Source organism: Ammospiza caudacuta, chromosome Z (genome assembly GCF_027887145.1).
Source record: "Ammospiza caudacuta isolate bAmmCau1 chromosome Z, bAmmCau1.pri, whole genome shotgun sequence".
NCBI lineage: Eukaryota > Metazoa > Chordata > Aves > Passeriformes > Passerellidae > Ammospiza > Ammospiza caudacuta.
Window position 1 is genome coordinate 69,178,866 of NC_080632.1, and position 25,875 is coordinate 69,204,740.

Genomic DNA, 25,875 nt, shown 5'->3' on the forward strand with positions numbered 1-25,875 from the left:
CGTTCCCAAAACACCTTTCTCCTCAGCCTGCAGCTTGACTATAGAGATAGTGAACATTTGATTTCACCTATCCTCTCTCCCTGAGCAGCCTGGCCTCATTTCTGGTCTGATATTTTTCTGCAATAAAATCAAAGCTCTTGAAACCACTTCTCTCTCATGGCTTGGAGTCTTCACTGGCAGAAGCAGCAGAGTAGAACATTTGTGAGAATACTCCTGGAAAGGGTTATTCACCTGAATTTTCACGATACCTGGTTCTACTGAATACAATTAGATGAAAAAAAAGTGAGCTTTGAACCTATAGCAAATGCAAACTTGAAGCTGGATCATTTTACTGATGTAGAACCTCCTTCTGTAACATAGCCACTGAAGCCAGTGAGATAAGCATGCTAGTAAACATAGTTAATATGAGTAAGTGTGAGAAATACAGGTTAAACATGGACTATATCCTTTAGCAGTTAGTTTCTGAACTAACGTGAAACTAACTGCTAAAGATCAACTAAACTGATATTAACGTGTTTGCATTTCTCTCTTGAAAAAGGCAGTTTTCAAGGACAAGTTCAGAAAAAGTCAGTTTCAAAGAATTCAGACTCTGAGTATTGTTGTGTCCTATATGAGACATAGGATTTTATAGAGAATCCAGTAGGAGATATCTTGTTGCAGTGTTTGATAGTTTTTCATCATGGCTCTCCATCAATATCTACAGTTAGTACATCACAGCTTTATACACAGCAATCAGTTCTTTTCTACAAGTCATTGTGCTCAAATGTAAATCTGCACATTTCAAAAGCTTTTTCAGTGGGTATGGAAACACATTTATTTGAAAAATATAAATATATAAATATACACAAATTAGGTAATTAATGTTGAAAATAGCACAAAATTATTCTTTTGCACAAAATAAACCAATAAATCAGGACAATCATTCATTACCTTGAACATTCTTATTCCTCTCTGTAAATGAAGGCAGCAGCAGAAATTCTGTAGAGAGCTCTTCAATTTTTTCCTCCATTAATAAGAAGAGTTTGATAAGTTGAGAAAGACATTTGAGTTGATATAAGGTTAAGCAGAAGTTCCGTCCTTTCCTGTGGTATTCCTGGGAGGCTATTCAAGTAAAATTATAAAATAGCTTTTATTATAGCAGAAAAAACCAAACAATACTGCAAAACTGATTATGTAAGACAGTGTAATACATCAAGCAATTTAACTTTCCTTATAACATAATGTATTTTTTCTCATAAAATACTGTTTAATTATTTTTTCCTAAGTCTTCAGAACTTCTCAATCATCTGTGAGACTCCAATTGACTTCCAGGTTTTGTTACTCATTAACTAGGAATTTTTCCATGCAATGGATTTACTCAGGAATGTTCTCACCTGTGTTTTACAGAAAACCCACTGTGTTGCAAAAGCCGAAAGGCAAAAAAACACATCATTACTGTATTTTAATGGTTTGGGACATCACATCACTTGTCACTCTGCAAGTCACCTTGTCTGTTTAACAATCTGCTAGCACAATACAGTTGATGAATATGACATTTGAGTGAAAGAAACATCAATCTAACACTCCACAACTTTAAATATGTGGGGTTTGAAAACAAGTGAGACTGTCAGTGAGCAAATATCAGCAAGTATTATCACTATAAGCATTTGGTATTTAAAAGAAGAAACCGAACATTTTATTTTGAAAGGTTAACACATGCACTCATAACATATAATCATGTCACATCAACTAGGGAACTCTGATTTCAGCACAGTCAGACTATAAATGATTCCAAGACGTTTCCAATGCAGTATTACCAAACCACATGGGTTTAAGTACTTTAATTTTATAATGTCTATAAGTGTAACAAATTTGCTCTTCTATGCAAATTATGGTGAGCTGATACCATAGTCCTACGCAGTTCTGTTGCAGATGTAACACCAGCAGAAAAGTTAATCTGGAAAGTGTCAATGGGAAAGTCAGAGTAGTTTGAAAGGGAAGCTCTGAAAGATGAATACAAAAAGAAATTGATTGAAATGTACTTTTATGTGTGAAATCTTTCTGACCTTTGCAAATTTTAAGTACTTAGTACCTTCCTTTTCCCTCAAAGTTTCTAAATATTTTTTAGGCATTTACAAATCACTTTTAAATAGACTTAGATCTAAGTAGAAGAGCTAATTCCATAATATGCCATTCCAGTTTTACAGCATTAGCGATTGGACTGCAAGTTTTGCATCCACATCTGAATTTCTTCCAAATTCCAAACAGATGTATTCATATTACTTCCTTGCATTTCTAAGAATGTCAAGAGAGTTATGCATAAATGCCTTTGTTAGTGTCTTTCCTCTCTGAATAATGAGTAAACAGCAAATCTATCACTGGATTTCTAATTTTAAGTCTTAAACATACAAAAAATCACATTCACAGAATTTTACTCCTTACCTGAAAACTAGAGAATATAATCTGAGTTTAATTGACATGAAAAGACTGCCTGAGTCTGCAGTGTAAGAACCACAAAACACATCCTAAAAATGAACACAACATTAGTTCCACCGCCTATAATTTCAAAACTTTGTGATATTTCTGCCCTGTCTATGGAGGAACAAGGAAACAGTCCACTTATTTGATTCCCTCAAATGATATTGTCCTTATTAGATTGAAAGCAAGTGGGTGTAGAAAACAAAGGTATACCACAGTAATGCTGTGCTTAGAATACATTACCAGACTCAGAAAAAGTAAAAACTTTTAATGATCATTCAGAATATATTTCAGTTTTATTGTTTCTCAGAAATGACAATTAATTTATTTAGGGCTTGATGCTCAAGTAGTGTGCACACACCTGATTATCCAAACTTTGACTGAAAGGCCTTCTATACATCCAGATCATTAGGTTTAAAATACTGATAGCAGCATTTAATTTTGAAGAACACTGACCAGCCTGCTTGAACAAGCACATCACTGTCCATTTTTTAGCGGAGTAGAATGAAAAGGCACCTCTTTTCTGACATTGTTCTGATTGGACAACCACAGGACAAAAACCTTTAAGAACTGTGTGCTTCACCAAGAGCAAGGCAGCCCATGCGATGACATAGAGAACACCTCATAACAGGTTTATAAACTTTGCAGAAGATTGTCATGAAGAGAACATGTTTCCATGTGGACAGATGTGAAATAGACATGAAGGCTGTGATATATGTTCAACAAAACCTCAGTGACATCAACCTGTTTGGAGGAAAATTTGCCATATTCACAAAGTGGAGTATGCTTACTCTGAAAATGTTACCAAATGGATCATGACTTGGAGGGTTAGGTCAGAGAACTAATATAACTCATTTAGCCAGGTGACACTGCGCACCCCTCCATTATGAAAATGGTCTGAAATTGTTGTTAGCATTCTATCTAATCCAGAGAGGACAATACACAGTGTGGCTGAAAGTCCATGAAGCTGATCTCAGCCAGCGGCAAATCAGCAAGAAATGGCATTCCAATCTAACTGCAGTGTCACAGACATCTTTTATAAAAAATCCTTTCCTTACCATTTTTCCTCCTGAGAAGCTGAGAGGCCTCAGGACCAAAATGTAAACAATGATTATCTGCTGCTGTGGAATGGAGCAGGTGGATCTTTGATTGGCCCATGTTGGTGGTTTCTAATTAATGGCCAATCACAGCCCAGCTGGCTTGGACAGCCTTTGTTATCATTCTTTCCTATTCTATTCTTAGCTAGCCTTCTGATGAAATTCTTTCTTCTATTCTTTTAGTATAGTTTTAATATAATATATATCATAAAATAATAAATCAAGCCTTCTGAAACATGGAGTCAGATCATCATCTCTTCCCTCATCCTAAGACCCTTGTGAACACGGTCACACTGAAGGATAGAAAAGAAATGGAGAAAGTTACATGATACAAACCAGCTTCCTTCCTGAACCACCTGCAATTTACTACTATCATTCTTCTAAATTTGATTTTTTCTGCATGTCTGACTTTAATTCATGAAGTCCCTGTACAAGGAAATAGCTGCAGCAGGATCTCTGAATACAGACAAACATAAACAGGACCTCTTAGTACCTCCTAACAACAGGATATGTTGGCTTTCTGCTAAAGCAATACCTGGAGAGAAGAATTTCTGAAAAGGGACAGAAAGGCTGGTACAGAGGCTATAGAGAGGTAAAGTGCATTCTACAGCCTTGGCCAATGTGCCAATAAGCTGATTTACAAATATTGCTCAACAAAAAAGTTGAGATCAGGACCTAAACAAATACAGAGGAGTAAAAAAAGGTTCTGAGCTCCTGAACATAGCCCCGGGCTTCCGTCTCTGCAAAACAAGGATCACACCAATACTGCTGTACAAAACCAATGCCTATGCTGATAATTCCTAAACTGCTCTGGAGGCCAAATCTGCTAGCAGAAATATCCTAAGTCAGGAAAATAAGCTATCTTAAACTACAACAGAAAAGATTCAAACCAAGCACAGTGTCAGGGACCACTGAAGTCTGGCTGCTACTTGAGGAACAAGCATGACAATACGGCCAGCAGGACAGGCTCCTTGCCAGCCAGGGCCCAGTCATGCAGATCCTAAGTAAGGCAGATCCTAACATGATACTGTTGGCTTCAACCAACAGTCCAGATCATCAGCCAAGTTAATGGTGATGACACAAATCTGAGGTCAAATCAGGAAGCTAATTCACCCTTTTGAGTCTGGATCTGGTCTGGTGAAGGTAACCACAAGTCAGGGAGAGTTCAGTGAACACTCAGTGGAACCATGGTGATAAGGCAGGTTCAAGCTCATGGCAGGAAAATTGAATCAACAGTAGATGAACACCAGGACATCTGTGACGTAGTTCAAGCAGAGACTGAGGACTTGGGTGCAGCTGAAATAGATCTCATGGGCAGGCTGTGGTGAAGGTCCCTGAAAAGGCTGGTCAGGGTCTTCAGGCTCACTAATGCATACAAGGCTTTGCTGCATAGCTCTTAAGGACTTGAATTTTCAGACAAAGACCTCAGAAAAACTGGGAAACTGTCTTTCTGCTTCATGGAGGATAGAACAACTATTTTGCTAAGAGGAAAAAGAGAGTACTTGAAGTTTCTGCAGTTCTTTCTGGGGGGATAGGAGGGAGAAGACTAAAAGATTATTTGAATTAACATGAACCTGCACTGCATTGATTGGTAGCAAGTAAATCAATCTTGACAGTTCCTTATACAAAATTGGAATTAAGCAAAAGAATAAGTTCAAAACTTTCATGCAATTTAGATAATCTGTACTCTTGAGTTCCAACCACATAGAGGCAGAGGGGACTCAAAGGATATTTAATTTCTTCAAGCATGCTCATTTACTACCCCAACTATCAAAAAATGGGCACCAGAATTCTGTCAACCCAAACAATATTACTCTTAGAGAGAGTTTCTATTTTTCTAATAGAAAAAGAATGCCCAAAAGAAGGGTGTCTATCAAGGTTGGTGTGCTGATGCCAAGGCAGCTGATGCAGTTATACAACACCGGAGAAACTAGGGGTACTATTTTCAGGTTTGGCCTTTCATTTTAGCAGAATTGAAGCTGAAGAAATTTTCCTAAGATCTGAAGGACATGTCACCCTTGTCGAAGAATAAAGCTGTCCATTTTACCAGAGACCATTTGGCTGGATGTAGCTGGACAGATGGTATCATAGAATTTCACTTCACCAGTGATGAAGTTGAGAGGTGCCCATATGAATTCTAAGGCAGCTAATAAGTTAATTAAAGCATTTTTCAAGCAACATAAAGTGAAAGGCATTCTATAAGGCACTTGATTATTGTACCTGACCTTCTCCTAAGTACCTAAATTCAGTAGCAAGGTATTTGCCTTTATCTTAGCACTTTAAAGATTTTCCTCATCTTTGAAAAGAAAGATGCATAAGAAATAAGGCTGAGCTAGATCTACATGACCTGTGTATATCTGCTAACTTGTGATTTTATAGCAAGTTTCAGAAGTGATACTTTCCTCAAATCTGTAGCTCTTGAAACCATTAAAAAAAGTGTTCCAACTCCCTTGGTTATAGCCTGGAGGCACTAAAGATCTCAAAAGGCATAAGAAAACATGTATGAATGAGACTAATAAGCTAAATGTAACTTTCGTTATTATTTTATCTTCATTTTTTTTTAAATGAGCATGGCACCTCTAATGTTTTAAATAACTTTGAATTTACCAGATCTCAGAAAATGAGTGCCTAATTCTGATAATTTCAACTCCTCCAGGTATCTGACACAATAAGGTGTGGCACAGAAATATCTGCATCAGAAGTGAGCTGGCTCTAAATGGTAAAGAATAACTACATTATGACAACGTTGTTCTCAGATTAATTAGCCTTTACTACTCACTCTGCAGGGCCACATGGCTAAACTGCTTCTGAGACTCATGGTGGAATCCTTGCAAAGCAACCTGATGACTGTTTTCTTCAATGATTACAGCAGGGATTTCTCTGAGCAGGAGCCAAGGGTCTAAAACCCTCTTAAACAATTATACTATAACATGCTTTCCCAATACACAATACATTAAGTATCATTCATCTGTCCCCATTTCTAAGGCTTGATTTCATGTAAGATAGATCTACAATATTGTTCTGCTATGGACACAAGTAGGCAATGTCAGGGATTTCATTCAATAAAGTTATATAAGGAAGAAAATAAAAACATCAGAAGTGCAATATTAAATTTAAAATCTAACTACAACCTCCATACGTAATAAATGGAATTACCATTTTGCTAAAATCCAGAAAAAACAGCCTAATGAAGCAAAACAAACTTAGCTGCTGACAGTCACTGTATATAGGGGTGTTCCAAGAGGTAAATTTTCAAAGCCTTGTACAGGGAGTTACATTCATAAATTCCATTAACAATAATGTGTTCCTCAGGTGTCAGCGATATTAACTTTTAAGTGATGCCATAACTATTATAAGAACTTTGGATTTATGACAGCGTTCATCTGCACACTATCTCCTAAACAGAGCTTGTACATAAGTTGTATTGTTCTTTCATTTGCATTTAGTAAAGATATATTCCATTTTTATGGACATCTGCTCACAGTTTTCTCAAACTGCGTGTTGGTATACAATTTTTAATGCAACTGCTAGGTTTAAATAATTGGTATTGCTGGATATAATCGTTAACTTGCTTATACTGTAAAAGGCAACTTAGTATTTCTCCATAGCAGATGTAATACACAGTATTGCATGGAACTAAATTATTACAAACAGTGCCAGCAGTTTTCTATACACAGTACTTACGATAATTATAAAAAATCATCTTCATTACTGCAAGCTAGCATTTTTTAAACAGTTTAATTTGGATATGTTACAAGATACATTCAAGTCACATGCATACAATTACTGCAAACCCAAGAAGCTATAAAATGTTCCTAAACAAATCCCTTTGACCCTGTTAATGTCTGTTTCTTATTAATCTAAGGCTACATTGTCTGTAGCGTGAATTTTTATGGAATATGAAAAAAAAAAAGGAAATCCCTTAACAGTTGTTATTGATTCCACCATTTACTCACTCAAAGATAAGTGCCATTTACAAAGCAGAACAGATGCAGATGCTGACAGAAATGTAAACAATTGTTGCATGGCTTACTGCCAGATTCTAAGCCAATACATTAAATTCCAAGTGAAGCACATTTCCCCTATAGATTGCACTTATTGCCACTTCATTTCCTATGTGCTTGCTCTCTCTATTGCTGTGCCTGGCACTAAGCTATTTTCAGTTCTTTGGTGACCCCTGAGGCCTAGTCCTACCTCACATAGCCATTAGAGAAGGGAATTGCATGTGTCTGACATGGTCTGAAACCAATTATTTGATATTTTCTTCAGAATGATGCCCAACTCTGTTGGGAATGAGCAATCATGAAATAATTTACCTCCTGATTTAATTTTTTTCTGCACAAATTAGTTGTAGCCTGAGCTAGCTATACACAGCTGCTTGTATCTCTGTCTTATCAAGACTCTACTTGAAACAGTGAAAAAGGAAAGGAAAGGAGAGAGTAGAGTTGAACAGAATAGATTGGGGAATCCTGTTTTAAAAAGGCATTAACAAGTTCATCAGATATACTGATCACATGTGTGCTCTGCTGATTGAAACTGACAGACCTAGAAAGAACTATTAGTGATGTAAACTGTTATCTGAGCCGTTAAGGGTTTTTAAACACCTGTCTTGCTTTGCAGCTCCCTGTTAGTTGCAGTGAGACCTATGAGTTCCAGGATAAACTGGTAAAGCTGCCTTCACAAAGAAAATACACATTGGCATTTTTTGTCTCTTTAAAAAATAATAGGTTACAGATCTAAAAATGGTGAACATTTTCTTATTAGATACCACCATTACCACAGGACTTTCATAAATGCTTATACCATATATCCATACTGTGCATGTGGCAAAAAAAATGCAGTGAAGTAAGGGAACTCAACTGATGTATAAACATGATAAGCATGCATAAATTTGCATAGATTTAATTGAGTGTGTCTGCCACAGAGCTGTCACTGCCAGCTATTAAACAACATCAGTGAAAACTACACTAATGTTTTCAAAGAGATTCACTACACATGCAACTGATTAAAATTAAAATTAATTTAAGGGTTTTTTTATTTTATTGATTAAAATTTATTAAAACCTGCTCCATAATGTCTTCCTAGTAAAATGAGATCAGCTTTGACCTCATAGTGAAGATTGATTCCATGTCAGGTTGCTAGATGTTTGCCACCAAATGCTAAAGTCCTTTGTCAACATTGCATGGGTAGGTCTGCCAAAATGAAATCTTTAATTGTAAATCATGTTTACTGACCAACTGATGAAAGAAAAAATAGACCAGTGCTGGAAACACAGGATGGAAAACAAGAACATCGAATCACACTCTGACTTCAAATTTATATTGTTATCTTAAACAAATTATCTCAAAAATCTGACTCCTTGACAGCATATAGCTCCTTTACAACCCTGAGGAACAGACCACAGAGACTTCCTGAAGCACACTGAGGATGAAGTGCCTTGTAATCATGCTCAAGAACATTACTTCATACACAGATACCTATCTCAGTTTGCTCTGAAACCAGAGACTCAACCTCCTCCTTAATTCTCAAAAGCATGCATAGCCTCTAATCAATTACAAGACATTCCTATCATACACTTCAATTCCGGATAGACAGTAACACTTTAAACAATTCAAACATAAACAAATTATTTCATTTCTGAATTAAAACTAATTAACTGACTTGTCCATTTAATGAAATAAGCATGTGACATCCAATAATTTTTTTTTATAATTATCAAAATACTGAAATAGTGGGCATTTTTTAAACATTCCTTCAACTAAAATGATTTTAAAACTTGTAGACAGACAATAGTTGCAGTTGTTTCTAGCAGTTAAGAGTGGGGTTTTAGGTGCTATTCTACAATTAATAATTTCTTCTGAAGCAGTAACTATTACCAAAAAGTCCTTTCCGAAAACTGCAAGAACTATCATATGACAAAATTATATTCTTAGTAATATTTCTCAGAGATCTGAAACAATATTTGGGCCTTGCCAATGACATAAACTGATTCCACATGCATTCTTTGATTTCTCTTGCCTACACTGTGGGCTGAGGGAGTTATCACATTCTCTGAAGTCTTCACACTCACATACTGAAATCACCAAAGTAGAATGCTTTAAGAGAGCATAGAAACTAAGAAAGCCTGCTGAAAATAACTGAAAATAGCACCTACATTGAAACAGGAGATCTTGAAGAACTCTAAAAGTTGATCTTCCTTGGTCTTTGCTGAAAGATAAATTAAGGACTGCCAGGTATGTCAAATCTTCTCATGAATTCTAACTTTGACAGGACTTGCATGTGTTTCTCTGCAAACCATTTTATAACACTTGGCTGATAAAAGGCAGTTCTAATGAGCATTTGAAAACACAGTAATCAACATTTATTTTAATCTGGCTTACATTTCTTTAATGCCTGCAAATGTAAAAATTTCTGCTAGCTGAATTTCAATTTTCAACACTCACAGAGGTTAAGTCTCTCACAGATTGGTTCATTACACTGGAACTACTCTACTCAAATTAGATTGCTAGGAACCTTCAACCAACCAGTAATTTCTATCACGTGTTGATCATTCCTTTCTGTACGAAGGAATATGCATGACATTAGATACTACTACTAGTATTTCCTTTAAAAATAGATTTAAGTGTCTGTGTCACTTCTGCTTCTCTTACTCCAAGATATAATACAGCCAGTTCTAATTTGTTCAAATAATATAAAAAATAATGGCTGGAGCCAATATTCTTATTTTTGCTTCCTGTGCCTTTGTATTTCAAAACCCTAGTTGCAAAGTCATCACAAAGTTCTCATGATTATTTTTCCAAGGAACATAAACATAAAAAATAAGTCTAGGCAGACAGCAAAGAGGGCACACACTGCCATTTAAAAACTTCTAGTGAAATGTTTCAAAATTCCTACTTTGTAAACAAATGTATTGTAGAAAGACTAATATACAAAAGAAGGATTAATCACATTTGTGAGTAAAGATACACGTTCCTACTCACTGAGCTGAGATTACACAATTAAAACACTTCTTTACACATGGTGCATAACAGAACATGTAATTTCTGTGTTACAGAACTTGCTGGAATTTCCCAGCACATGAACAGAAAGTCACTACAGTGTCTCTTGTGCTAGAGGATGAAGATCTGGTTCTTAGCCAGAGGATGATCAGTGTGTGAATCTACTCTAGGCAAAGTAAACTCTTCTGGAAAATCTGAGACCAGTAACTGATCTAATTTCAGACAGTCCACAATATTTATGGGCACTAGGTGCTAGATTTCTAATTAAGAAGTTGTACTGGGTTTTAACCATTCTTATTCTCTCCAGGTCAGATGGACTGGAATAAACCCATTGCCTTGCTCTGTTCAGTAGATGTAGCAAAAAGTACTATAAAATGACTGAAAGCTCTGTTTTTCAAAAACTCAGCAGATACAGTGGCCCTTTAATTGAAGAGAGAGGGATTTTTAAAATTGTAAGACTAAGCCTCAGTGAAAAGGACATTAATATCGTAATTTGGTATGTTACAACCATTTTGGGGGCATGACACTCCCCTCTAATTCAACCAAATATGTTATTTTTCAAAACAAACTATTGTGACAAAAATAATTTTGACTTTTTGCTGTACAATTTTATGACAGAAGGGGGTTCTCCATCTTGGCAAAAATCAGTCAAGACCATCTCACTGACTTGTGAGTAATGATGGTAGATGCACATATTGAAAAGACTCCTGCAACAACTTTCTTTGAATCAGTTGTACAGGAACATATTTTAAAGACATTTTTAAAGTGCCCTCTAATCTGCTGCAGTCCTACAAAGCCTTCTTCATGCAGGCCCATATTCTGAAGTAAAAGAGAGACTTCCATCATAATTGTCCCTCAGATTTTGTCATTTTTTATTACTAAAGAGAAAACTAGAGTATATAAATGTCAGATTGACTTCTGAAAATTCACAATATATCAGACTATAGAGTAAATCAGTCTTCATCTTTTACACTTGGGAGGAGAATGAAATTATTAGAGAGCACTGTGAGTTAAATGCTCTGTTCATTCTGAGGAAGAAAATGCAGGTATGCTGTGAAAACACAAAGGAAGGCAAGTAGCTAGTACTCGCTAATTGTGAAAACATTTTGAAAAAAAATTTCCAAGAACGAAACCATGTGCCTTTCAGGATAATGGGAAAGAGCTTCAAATTGAAAGAGGGTAGCTTTACATTAGATATTAGGATGAAATTCTTGATTGTGAGGGTGATGAGGCGCTGCAAGAGGTTGCCCCAGAGAAGCTGGGGATGCCCCATCCCTGGAAATGTTCAAGGTCAGGTTGGATGGGACTTTGAGCAATCTGGTCTAGTGAAAGATGTTCCTGCCCACAATAGGGGAGCTGGAAGTAGATGATTATTCAGGTCGCTTCCAACCTTACAATTCTGTAAATATATGTGCAGAGCAGCTCAAGGGGTCAGCAGTTGCAATGGTGACTTGCACAAAGGCACCATTCTTTCTGTATCTTGTTTTATATAGGTCCTTAAAGCCCTGTTCCTGTCCCAAAAGTTATGTTGCCAGGCACTCTGCAATGGGACAGAAAGGTCAGAAATAAAAGACAGAAAGATATGCCAGGCAGGCAGCAATACAATGGAAGCACATAAAGAAACTGCTGGTCATGAACAAACAGAAGCAAAACAATCATGTCCACAGGAGGGGATGAACAGGATGTTGCAGGTGTCCTGAAGTAAGGAAAAACAAGAAGAGGGACATGCAAGGAAGCAAAGAGGACGAAGTTACAGTTTTTATTGCAACTCTCTTATTTTTCTCTTTATAGTGTCTAGAATTTACTAACTAGTCGTGGGTCTTCGAATACTGAAGTTAAAATTTATGAAAAAAAAGGCCAACTTCAAATAATTCCATAATTAAGATTGCAAACTTTGCAATTCTAAACATGCGTCCTTAGGGATGCATTAGACATTTAACTGAAAGCTAGCTTGCACCAGTCCAAAGATTTGGACAACAGAATGGATTTGATCTGCAGAAGCAGGACGCCATACTGGATATTATCATCTGTAATCCATATGCATTACTTTGTATTGTGTGCCTTCTCAACACGTAAGAAAGATGCAACAGGACTTTCAGGACTGAACAGTAGCAAGTCAAGTGACTAAAACACTTTCCCCTTTTACTCTCATACTTGTTGAAAAACAGACAGTAGACTATGGGCAAGAAAAGATGGTGGAAAACCAACTGTAGCCACAGCACAAATACTGTAAATTATCTGCAATAAATTCTCATAGCAAAACAATTACAAAGATATAAATATTTAATTGCATTAATCCAAGTTTGGAACTCTTCAATTTCCAGATATAAATGGAAGATGAATTACATTAAAGTTATTGAGCTGAAATTATTCCTAGATGTGAACAGTTGGTGTATTTTTAATCATGCGGTTGTTAAACCAGCAAGTATTAATACTATTTTATGTATATTTTTGATAGAAAAGACAAAAATCATAGAAGACTTGTTTTAGGCCATAATGGTGGCTATTGAGATCGCAAACCAAGTGAAAGTAAATTATACAGAAGGATAGAAACAAATCTGAAACTAAAGCTCTCAGTCTCAAAAAGAGGAAATTATAAACGAGGGGGAATAAAACCATATGCACATAAAAATAGTAGAGAAGTCAAATTTAAGTTAAATGTGCAAAGCCCAAAACTTTAACTCATATCTCAAGTTAGCTCTTCAGCAAATTGCTGAGAATACATAAGTATAAGTGAGCTCAAAAGTGGTTTTTCATACCAAGTACTTTAATTTAACATTCCAAAGTTGTATTCACTTCAACGAGTTACTCCAGAGCCAGTTTTTCTTCTTGTTCTCATCTCCACTGCACAAATGCAGCTCCTGTACATGGTAGTGAGTCCTTCTGTTCAAGATTAGCTATACGCCATATTAATTTTAGGTGATTAACAAACACAACATATTCTGTAGGAACTCATGAACATTTAAAGATAATAGATTTAAAATATAATAATTTAAATCACAGTTTGCATTTGAATATATCTTTATAATAGAATGGACATGGGTTATATTCTGGAGAAAGAAAAGAGAAAGGAAGCCTGCTGGACATTTAACTAAAAGGCTATGTACTGGGATAAAAGTGTAATACATTCATATTAATATTATAGTATATCTCTGAAGGTATTTTAATTATTTCCTACCTAAAAATGTACTTAGTTAAATCTTTATCCCTTTAGATTACCTTCACTTTGTGATAATATTTTTCTTAAAAATGACAAACTATTGATTTTTAGGAATACAATTTCTATTGCCTCAGATTTTAAAAATGAATTTCAGTTATGATTTTAAATGTTTAAGGGTCTCTGGTAAGTTTGTGATCTTAAAAAATATTAAGCCAATCAATTTGAATATGTCAGAAAAAACAAAACTTAAAGCTCCAATCTGTTTTATTTAAATCACAGGAAATTAGAAAAAATAGCTGATTAGTCTATATAAGTATTTATACTCTGTTTATACACAAAAACTATATAAATAAAGCCAAAGAAAACCTTCCACTAATACATCAACTGTCCATAATTCCATGGGGTTTAAGTTTCTTTGGTAGATGCCTTATCATCTATAAGAGTAGCTGTTTCCTCATCTAACAAATGAGAAATTAATATAAATTAGTCATGCCTGATTTAACCAGCTTAATATTTTTGTAAACAAAGGAACACAAAAAAGGTCCAAAAGGTAAAACTACAATACACAGACTTAACCCAAGTAATCTCTGAGAAATACCACCTTGGAAATTGAAGCAAAAAATCACAAAAAAATCTCAGCTGAAAACCAGCTGAGATTCTTTCCATGCTAAGTATCGTCAACAGATATCTTTGTATACTTTTAAATACCACAACATTACATAAACTTTAGAAAAATGGAAACGATTAATACGATAGAAAGTGTGAAACAACAAAATCCTATTAACAAAAAAACTTGAGGGAGTGGGTTGGGAAACATTCCTTGCACATTACTCTAGCAAGCTGGAAACACTATGTTCTGAGAGTACACAGAGAAATTATAATTAATGTTATACAAAAACCTTGTACAGAACAGCCCAAATACTATTGGCCGAATTCTGCACCATTAAAGGTAATAAGAGGCACAAATGTAACAGGTAATAGGATCAAGCTGTAACATAAAAGCACCTGCTTCCACTAGAGCTGGCAACCCAAGATGCTGAGTTCCAAAATTTGCCTCTTTTCACATGCCATTTTGACAGCTTCTCTGTCAAGCCACACACTTCCTAGGTACTGATAAATGGAAATAATCTCTTTATAGTACTTCCAAATAATTGCTCTCGCACAGAATGAAAAGAAAAATGTTAATTCTTTACTGCTCAAATAGATTATTATATATGGAATATTTGAAAGATAACTCTGTCAAAGATTGTTTTAGACTACCTCTATTTTCCCAAAAGAAATATGTTGTCTATACAAAGTTTTCTGAGGTTTTGGCACTACTTTATCATTTTCTGTTATTTTTTTTCCCTATGCTGTATAGAAGGATCAATTACAGCAGTTCTTATGAAAAAAAACTCACCACAAATATAAAATAAAAACCACATTACCCTGAGGATGGACTAAGCAAACACAAACCCTTCTATCACCTCTGGGATAACAGTCCCAATTGAATGCCCTAGATTAAATTATTCTGATATTCTCAAATGTGTTGGTTTGAGGGCTCCCAAAGGGCAGAAGCAAGACACATCAAAAAATAAGACACACATCTGTCTTTCAGCTAAGAAAAAGCCCTTCTCTTTCTGTCCTTCCCTCTATATTTATACATTAGGTTCTTTTAATACTTGGCAAACTGGGTATCACTGTAAAGGTAATCTATTAAAGCTGTCTTTTAACCTAGCCTATGTTAGGTTGGGAAAAATAAATTTCTACTGTGATTTGTGGGAGGGCAACAAAGTACCAGAATTTAAGAGTTCCAAGCAGGAAAAGTCACTTGACATTAAGAACTTGTCCACTACTACAAATCTCTTAAAATATTTCCCAAATAGTTATTTCACTGTGAACTGCCTTGTGAACATTTTAATTCTAAAGGAAAAAAAAAATGCCTTTATATAACTTAGTGTGGTACAAATGTAGTATATTCATATATTTATAGAAGAGAAATCTCTTTCCAAAAAAGACTCTTCACATATGAGCTCATATATAAATAAGTTACACAGCAGTAACTGTTTTATTTATGATACAAGGATAGCTTTTGCTTGAATTGATGAATAATACCAAATAGGCTATGACACATCCAGAAAATGAAAAAAACCTGAAATCACACTCAAAACTTCACAACTCTGACCACATATTTTGTTTTAGCCTGATTTCACTACTGGTGCCTTATGGCTTCCCTGGCTGAAGTGTGTATGAGCAGTTTTCTGCAGAAAACTAGTAAGAATAGTAGAAAACCAGTAGGCAAATCAATACCCATACTAATTTCTTGAAGTAAAATAACATGAAGACATGACTATGACAGCCCCTGTGAAGAAAGTAATCCTGAGAATTAAATTATATTAATGAACAGCAATTCTAAAAACATTTTATTGGTGTTAAGGAGACAGCTGCTGTTTCCGAAATCTGACATTTAATGAATTTTCAATAAAAATTAAAATCTGATCTAATATTTATGAAATAGAGAAATTATATTTTAATTAATTGCAGAAAATGTTTTAAAATTTTAAAGCAAGCAAGCAATACCTAAAATTTACTGTTTGTTTTCACCTTCCTCTGTGTTTTTGACCGTGCAAAAGAAATGTGCACTGGAAATCTGTACCGATAGATGTACCAGGCACAAAAACATGCAAAGTCACATCCTGCGGCAAAAAAAATGCAGGCAGAGGAAGTACTCTATTAACAGATTGAATGATTGTTTTCTCTCGTCTTATAATACAGAGTTGAAGTATGATTTTTTCAGAGAGACATGTTTGTGAGCACTTCAAACTCCACGTTTTAGATGTAAAGTGGAGATAACTGAACTTCCCCATCTTCCTGAGCTGTTTTGAGACTGAAAGAAAAATTAAGTTACAAACTTCTGTTCACTCCAGGCAATTTTTTTTGTCAGTGAATCCTTTCACTGACTCACATCTCACCATGTAATTCAAAAACACATTTCTTGTTATTTCATATCTCAACAGTACTCTGACACTACTTCTTTTCATTGTTTCCCACCAACACTGAACTTCTCATCCTTTCTATTCATCTGCATGCCTTCTTCCTTGTCTTTCACACGTTCCAGTACTCCTCCATATTTCAGTTCCTGTTAAAAATAATCTTTGCATTTCTTCCCCTGGAATTTTTAGTTGACTAACACATATGCTGACTTTAAAACTCAGAAGTATGTGATTTTCTTCTGTGTAGACCTGACAAATCATCACCTCACTAATCCTTTCTTTATGCTGCACAATTCAAGACCTTCTGTTTCTGTATTTTTCACGATTCTAAATTTTCAATATTTTTTGTCTTCAAATCACTTCATGGAAAGCTATGCTTTAAATAAACAGCTCCTGCACAGAGGTGTGCTCCAACAACTGCTCTGAAAAAACAATTACACGCAATTGTGCAATTATGTTATGGAAGTTTTGATTCTGTATTTTTTTTTTCAAAGCATTGGTTCTTCCCTTTGGAAATTAGCATGTCAGACTTAAAAACTGCAAAAAGAAAATACAGGAAACACTACATCAACAACAGACTCTTTTTCCTCTTGACATTTCTTGGAACAAGAAAAAATGACCAGGCAGTATTAACTTCAACCTTCTGTATTTTCACAAGACTAGAAAATGTAAATGGGTTTTCTGTTTGTTTCTTAGTTTCAGAATTAGAATTGGCAGAGTAATCTTTTGGGTCAGCTCTGATGTGTGAATTGCTATCTGTTTTATGGACACATTACTGTACTGTCTTTCCTATAAACTCCTTTAAATGTCTGACAATTAAAAAAAAAGTGGGAGTAGAAGACACAACGGTTTGTGTTTATATAAATCTGGATTAAATAGTTTTTATTCTAGTACATATTTCAGTAGCTGGAATAAAACAGGCTGAAAAAAATGACTATGACATCACAGTGTTATCCAATGGATTATACTAGGATTTTGTTTAATTACATAAGTTACTCTCTCTTACTTTTGCACCACAATTCTGACACAGTCTAGAGTTCAACTGTGGTTATATGTTTTAAACGTAAAGCTGTAATTACTAATTTCAGGTCTCTCTCTTCACAGAAAATAATCAAGTCTATTTAAAAAAAAATAGCATCATTAAAGTAACACCTAACTACAAAGAACATAAAATAAGACTACTAACCCACAGCGTGAACTCTTCCTCCATGCTTCTTTGAAATCTTGTTTGCTTTAACTATGTGTAGAGCATTTTCTTTGAACTGCAGTTCACAAAGTCTTTCAAGAAGAACTGTCATTTCTTCAGTGATGGTATCCAGGTAAGTTTCATTAATAAATTTTAATGACGAAGATGGACCAATTGTCCCACTTAATATATACAAATCCTCTTTTATCATTGTGCACAATCTGGGTATGGAACTTTGGTAACCATGGACCACCTTATCAAAATTTGTTTCACCACAACTAGACAAAATACAGTTTTGTAGAAGATCACTAACCAGTTTATTCTGCATATTTTGATACCTCATTAAGACTTCTGATTTGGGATAAAGAAACAAAAGCTGCTGCACACACTGAGTTTTAAACTCCATTTGTTGTTGAGAAGCATTAGTGTTTGTTTCTTCTTGACTTTGCAGTCTATTTACTAAAAATTGTCGAAGATGCAATCTCACATCATCCCAAAGAGATTTCACATCCACAGCCGAATCATCCTGAATTGTATGAAGCGAGGATGTTATCTCAAAAGACGTCCCACTTGCAGTACAGGGAAATGAGACACCACACTGACTAGACAGATCCAGAAGGAAGTGAAGTACCATTTCTTCTTGATTCTTCTCATTCTTCAACAAGTTTTGCTAGCAAAGGTAAATCAGACAGTACTTTAGAAATTTTTTAAATTACAGTTCATTAAATGAACAGCTTCATATTAGACTAAAACCAGTTTCTTATACTAATTATCTTAACAGCAAGTAAGATATGTCAGCAACAGAAATAATGAAATCTGTGGAAAACAGGATTTATACATGAATGAAATTTCTTGTCTACCTCTGCCAATAACTCACACTCATCTTCTCATCTTTCTTATATCCCCAACCTCTTTTCTCAATCAATTTTAGACCACAGTTCAAAGGAAACGCTTGGCAGCCTTTTTCTTGTCACAGCATCTTTTAAAGAAAGCGATATGAAAAAATTACTTAAGATTTACATAGATAATGACTGGTTTTTCTCATAAAACCAAGCAAGGAATTAATTTATAAAATGGTCACCTTCTAAGGCTCAGCAGGCAATCATCAAAAAGACCATTCCAAGGATAAAAAAGTCATCCCAGGAGTCGCTTAAAGACGTAAAATCGAAAACTTGTCAAGAATTAAGGAGTCTTAGATGACACAGGACAGAAGAATAAAAAGCTGCGTAACCCATCAAACCAAGATGCAGACTGATATAGTAGTGATCTCCATGTACATCTGTGCTGTATGGGTTGGAGAAGGCAGTCAGTTAACAAAGCAAGTGAAATCACATGGCTGCTGCTCCTTCTTCATTCAAGTCTGAAGAGCTCTCTCTCAGTCTGGGGCTAGGATCTCTGACCTTACAGCTGCTTCAGCTCCAAGAGGTCATGCAGCAAATGGCAGCTCCTCTTGTCACAGCTCAATAGTACCATCACAAGAAAACTGAGTGGAATTGGTGGTATTCTTGATTTTCTTAGTTTCAGTAGGAAAGCCTTAAGTGGATGAGAATCTAGAAGCCCTCTCACTTATTCCTTCATCTCCCATTGATTCTCCCCAGCAGAGAAAAGCATTGTGGCAAACCACCTCAGGGGGCCTCATTCCAGTCTGTCCTTTACCTGTTATAGTTCCACCCCAGCTAGCAACCAAGCCCCAGGCAGCCACTTGCTCACCCCTGTACCACCAGGACTGAGGAGTGAACTGGAAGGGTAAAAACCACAAGAATCATCGGTTGAGAGACAGACAGATTAACAAGTAAAGCAAAAGCCATGCACACAAGCAAAGCAAAACAAAGAATTAATTCTCTGCTTACAATGGCAGGCAGGTGTTCAGCCATCTCCAGGACAGCATCACTCATCACCAGGTCATCACTTCAGACATACCTGTTTTCTTTCTTCCCCATACTTTATATATGGAGCCTGATGCCACATGGTCTGGAATATCTCTTTGGTCAGTTTGGGTCACCTGTCCTGGCTGTGTCTCCTCCCATCCTCCCATGCACCCCCAACTTCCTCACCAGTGTCACAGTATGAAAAGCAGAAAGGCTGTGTGTACACCCTGCTCAGCAATAATAGAAAAACCTCTATATTGTGCTGTATGTTCAGCACAAATCCAAAACATAGCCCTGTACTAAGCACTAGAAATCAGCACAGTCTGCAAGGCATACTCCATCTTATAAAGCAAGGCTGGTAAAGAAACCTTTTCTACCTTCCACCTTCAGCATTGCTGATTTATTTGACTTACAATATTTGAAGAAAATATTGGTTTTATTTCTGTTCCCATTTTGAAGGGCAGGTAAATTATTCAAGTTTGACTGTGGTATTGCATAAACATAACCATTTTGGAATGCCAAGTACTAAATCCTTCCTCTTCCTGAGCAAGATTTTTCCAATAGATAAGTACGTTTTAGAGTGACAAAAATTTTTAAATTCAGAACTCTTATTCTTTGTTCTGGATGTTTCAAACTTCTTACATACCTTAGAGGGTTTAACCTTCTTGTTGCCCTCTACTATGACCAGAGCTTCTTGAAAAAACCCATCACTTTCACTACAGTACCTAATTCTGAATAACAAACTGGGAGCATGATTGCCTCTTATGAAGAAAGTCTTAAAAATAACAGACTACCTATTTTTCTTCCATTTTACATCTTTATTTCAAAATAATTCTTATTAATTCTTCATACTTAACAAGCAGGAAACATGTGGAAGACAGAATAGTAAAGGAAATTATCCATTGAATATCATCCTACAAAAGCATGTGCACGTAATAGGAATATGTGCAACTGGTTCAAATCTTAAGTCATATATATCAAAGTGCATAATACTGATCCCATTTTCTTTTATTATCTGCTAAACTATTCTATAAAGTTTAGTGGCCCCAAAGAAAAATGTGTTTCAAAGTGTAAACTGAAACCCGGATTACTAACCACTGTGTTGAAAGGTTGTCTCTTGGCAAGTAGACTTCTGGACTTTAAATGTAGGGGTTTTTTTATGAATCATGCTCAAATACTACATTCTGAAATGTACGAAGCAAAAGAAGCTATCAAAACAGTGTATGCACCTGATGCCTTCAATGGTGAATCCAAATGATCTTCCAAGCAAGTCTCTACTGCTGCTTTTAAAGGCAAAGCAGAAATATTTTTATATATCCAAGGACTGTTTCAAGCCCTTTAAACTACAGCATTTAAGCTACAGCATTAAAAATAGGAGCTTGCAGATGCTATTTTAGATGTAGGGATAACTCAGAAAGAGTACCTGAAGTGAACTGTGAAGCTCTAGAAAGTGTTATCAAGTGTCTCCACACATTACCTATATTGATATACACTTTTTAATTTAAAAATTAACCTATAAAAATATCGCAAAAGATGATGCCAGCACTATTCAAGAGAAAAAGATCCAAATTAGTATCCAGATATTTTGGAGAAGCACAAAAAGTTCCCTTTTGAGCACAGAAAGTTAGTCATAACAATAACATACAGAAAACCAGTTGCAATTTACCAACCAGAATACAGCACAATATGCACAACTACCTACCATATCAATACACAAGTACAGTAAGATGACTTGATTAAAAAAAAGAATCTGCCATGATTTTATCAGGAACAGAATTTAATGACAATTTGTTAGTGCATATATTCAGCTTTTAAATACTGAGTTACAGGACAGTACAAAGAATGACAACATTTCACATAATTAACATTTTCAGGCTTTATGAAGAAATTATTGGTATTTTCATAAAAATTTACAAACGTGTGATAATAACAATAAACCTAAATATAGCACCCCAGGCAAAGCCCAAAAAGAACTTTGTACTGTTTTTCAATTGTCCAAGCAGCTTTACACAAAATTCCTAACAAAATAAATACACATAATAAATTAAAACAATGAATAAGGATGTTATCCTGAAGTAGAAAGAAGGTTCCTGTTACTGAATATGAATTATATATATTTAATTAAAAGAATGCAAGAAGAAATTATCTAATTAGTTCAATGGATAGAGATATATATTTAAGAAAGTCCGTTCATAATAATCTCATTAATCCTGAATATTATTGAAAATAGTTGACTGCAGATGAAAGTAGCTTCTTACAGACAGACTGTGGTACAGTCAGTACTACAGATACAGATAGTACAGATACATTTTCATCTGTAATTCCATCTACACAACAGGCTGGATTATCTAAGAAGCCATAAGCCTGGAAATAGTGATGTGAAAGTCACTGAGCTCCAAAACTGTTTTTATGATAAACTGCAGAATTGAGACGTCCAGGCTTTTCACTTTGCTGTCTGTTTAGCAGCCTGCCACAGAGCCATTTTCAAGGCTTAACTGGATACTACAGCTCACAGCAAGACTGTCATGCAGTTGGTAAGCTCCCGGGAAGTTGGAGAGCTGGAAAGCACATCTTATATAAGATGGAGACATTTTTGTGTTTTCCAAACAAATGCCGCCACCTGGTGTTCAGGCATATGGCTTGAATAGACCTTGAAGAAGGAAGCAAGCAGGGAATGGACCCAAGTAAGTCATCATTGCCATGCCACATTCTGAGGGAATAAAGTAAGGATCTACGTGGACTAAGAGGAATAACAAAAGACTCCTGCAAGCAAGAACTTCATAGTCAGCTTTTTCTGGGATTCTCCAATTTCATCTAGATCAAGTAAGACGTGTGGCAGCCTCTGACATCCTTGAATGGGATGATTTTTAACAGCAACATTCATACTGATCAACTTTGCCAGAAGAGAACAAAATCACTCTTCACCACATGAACATTAAAGACTTGGCGTCTCTAAAAACTAACTTCCTCATTTGATACAGATCCATATTCAGTGGAATCAATGGTGACTGAAAGAGCAACAAGAATCATATACATTAAAAAAAAAATATTGCTTTCATCAACCATTGATTTTATCAAGCTTGTGCTCTAGCCAGAGAAAACACTTCCCTTCTCTAAATTCACCTTCTGTACATTCCTGTTCTCTTCCATTACAGTTAATCTTAGCCTAAAGTTGTTCATGGTCTACAACTAAACCATGACATGGAAGTGACAAAGAATAATCACTGGATACTGTTTATGTGTTTTGATTTTATATATATGTATCATATCAAATGCATACATATTGTTTATATATAAACTTGAAGACCATCATTTACTGAGGGATCAACCTTCACTTATCTTGCCAATTCAATTTTCCAGACTTCCATTTCCACATGTGTATCCAAATGCAAGCTTTCAATAAAAATTTTGGATAAAAATACTCTCTAATACTCTTCAATTTCATTGAAGTGGAATTTGATTTCTGGTTGCATCTAGTTGTACAACTTGGTAGAACAAAGAATGTTCTACATTTCTCACTGGGAAACACAGAATCATTTGGATTGGAAGTGACTTTTTAAAAGGTTGTTTAGTACAATCCTCCTACAATGAACAGGGACGTCTTCAACCAGATAAGGCTGCTCAGAGCTCAGTAGTACTTGGCCTTGAACATTTACAGGGATAGGGCATCTATCACCTACCTCTTTAGCCACACAGCAGGTAGGAAGTTTATGCTTAAATAATGCATAAAGGACAGTAACATACATTAGATGAGTTAAATTCATACTGATAAAAGTGAAGAACCTGCAGTAACACTAACAGCCTCAGTGTAGACAGTAACTTCCAATGTTTTTTTTACCAACATGTGTTTTATAAAACAATCCAAGCAGTGCTGAACATATAGTAGCATCTGTGAAAAGATTTTGTTCCAAGTTTGTCTATTTAAGGCATGATCAAGAGGAAACATAACGCCCTGCTGCGGACATGGATTTATGAACTACCCTCACAACAGTAAAGGCTGAAATGAAAAAACGAATTGAACTCATCCATCCACCTCTCCACCTCCAATTGTATAATCAACTTTTCAACAATAAAGTTTTTAATAAACAATTTTTACCAAGGTCTTAAGGAACTCCAGCAGCTCTCCATGGTCTGTAGAAGAAGGTCTCAGAGAACTAAAATTGCAGTTATTTAGCCACTGAATGCAGTCAGTTGTGCTTTGTAGTACTTCGTCAGTACAGATTTCATTTATGTCCAATTGCAGGTCCTTAAGACACTTTTCTATGCTAAAAAAAAAAAAAAATCACAAGATTTTTCTACATTATTTGGAGACAACAGTATTTCATACATGCCATATTTTAAAAAGAAAACTACTCAAATTTAGGGTAACTCTAGTCTTTCTTTTTCACAGATTAGGCTACACTCACAAAATAAGACCTGAATTTGCAGAATTAACAATTAACATTTAAGTGCTGTTGAGCTGGAGCTAAAAAAACTTTCCTTCAGGCCAGATTGTACCATCCTCAGCCAGTGTATGTACAACTTCACCTTCAACCAATCTTATTCATTTTAATAAAGTAGTTAATGAACAAGACATTAGCCAACCTAATATCTGGTCTTTGGTGCTTAATTAGCTAAAGCAGAGACGATAAACTGAATCAAGTGCTGCATTCAAAGCTGAATGTGCAATTTTGCTCCTTTAGCAATCAGCAGTTGTTTTATAAAACATAAGATATATTAATAACTTCTTAAAGCTTCACTGACATCACAGAAAATGTTGAAAAGAATTTCAGAGCCAGTTGTGCTGAGAAAGCAGATCTTTTCTTTCTTGTTTCGTCATTAGAATATTTGAAAGAAAACAGGACTTTTTTTTCAAGGAGCTGATCCATTCCTTAACATTCATCTAGAATCATAACTCTTTTTATGAAATCAGATGTGTTGGTTACGTTTTTACAGTGATTTCATTTGCAAAGATCGCAAGAACAATTGAACATCCAGAATTATTTTATTTCTACTTGTGTGGACACTTAAGTGAAAACAAAACAAAATTTAAAAAATCCAAAAACAATCTAACTCTATTTATTTTCCTGCAAAAACACCTTTTTGGTATTGCATTTCTACTTTTATTTTTCAAAAGCAATGCTTAATATTTCATACAGTTTCAGCTAGAAAAATAGAATTTAGATCCTGGCAAAACTGGGTTTAATAGCCCAACCATGAAGTCCAATCCTAAACTTGACAAAAGATTGGCAAGTATCTTTTTAGTTAGTGAAACCTGTTCTCAGGACTATGAAACGAAACACCTTCTTCATACACCTTGGCTCTTGGGACACTATCAAAGGCTCTTATTGTGGAGTGCTGATGTATCTCAAACATACCCAAATACATTACAGCATTGTGCATTATAAAAGACACTACTATTGTTAAATCTCTGCCAATCTACTACTATAATGAGTGAAGTTTTACACTTATCTTTGACATATGAATCAGTGACCAAGCTAATAAACTACAAGCTTTGAATAAAATACAGCCTTCTCAAGACCAGACATGTTGGTAATTGGTCCCAATACTAATAAGGGGATTAAATGGATAGATTTCAGTGCCATTCCCCTGCTCCTTACCTTCCACACAAGTATAAATCATGATAACTATGTTCATTTTAATTAATCCTTTTATCCTCCCAAAATACACATTTAATTAGGACTAAAGCTGGTTTTGATTAAATAAACATATTTTCGTCATGTTTATTTACAGCTTACAGAACACTGTAGGTAAACAGGGTTTTAAAACCACTGCTGCATCTTGCTAAGAATTTTGTCAACACTCAGTAATACAAGAACATGGTTAATTATAGTTACTTACTCCTTTACATTAATTATATTAATTAAAAACTTAGGAATTTGGTTACCTTAAAAAATAGTCTATTATCTGAGTTCAGAAAGCAGCATTTTAAGTTAAAAAAAAATTATTCTGTTAAATATTATTAAAATTATTCTCACTACCTAAGCTGGTATCAGAAACTTTATCATTTCATACCACGTAGGTAGAATAAGTCTTTGATTTCCTGGTTTAGAAATTTCCTAAAGCTTCAGCAACTGCAAGCAAAAATGTAATTTTGATGTGAAAAATATGCTTCATGTATTTCATTAAAAGTGCTG

The 25,875-nt window shown here is 35.3% G+C and overlaps 1 protein-coding gene across 2 annotated transcripts in view; it reads right to left on the bottom strand.

Moving 5' to 3' along the window:
• Window positions 1–25,875, bottom strand: part of KIAA0825 (KIAA0825 ortholog) — a 235,823-nt gene that overhangs the window by 165,518 nt on the left and 44,430 nt on the right. Inside the window, exons 2-4 of one of the 2 annotated variants that reach the window (XM_058823363.1) lie at window positions 23,835–24,003; window positions 17,871–18,540; window positions 931–1,101 (exon numbers count right to left, since the gene is read on the bottom strand). In XM_058823363.1, coding sequence (XP_058679346.1) covers window positions 931–1,101; window positions 17,871–18,540; window positions 23,835–24,003 — 1,010 coding nt within the window. Of the gene's footprint in view, window positions 1–930; window positions 1,102–17,865; window positions 18,541–23,834; window positions 24,004–25,875 lie in introns of those variants that run through there. The other variant, XM_058823362.1, reaches the window with a different exon arrangement.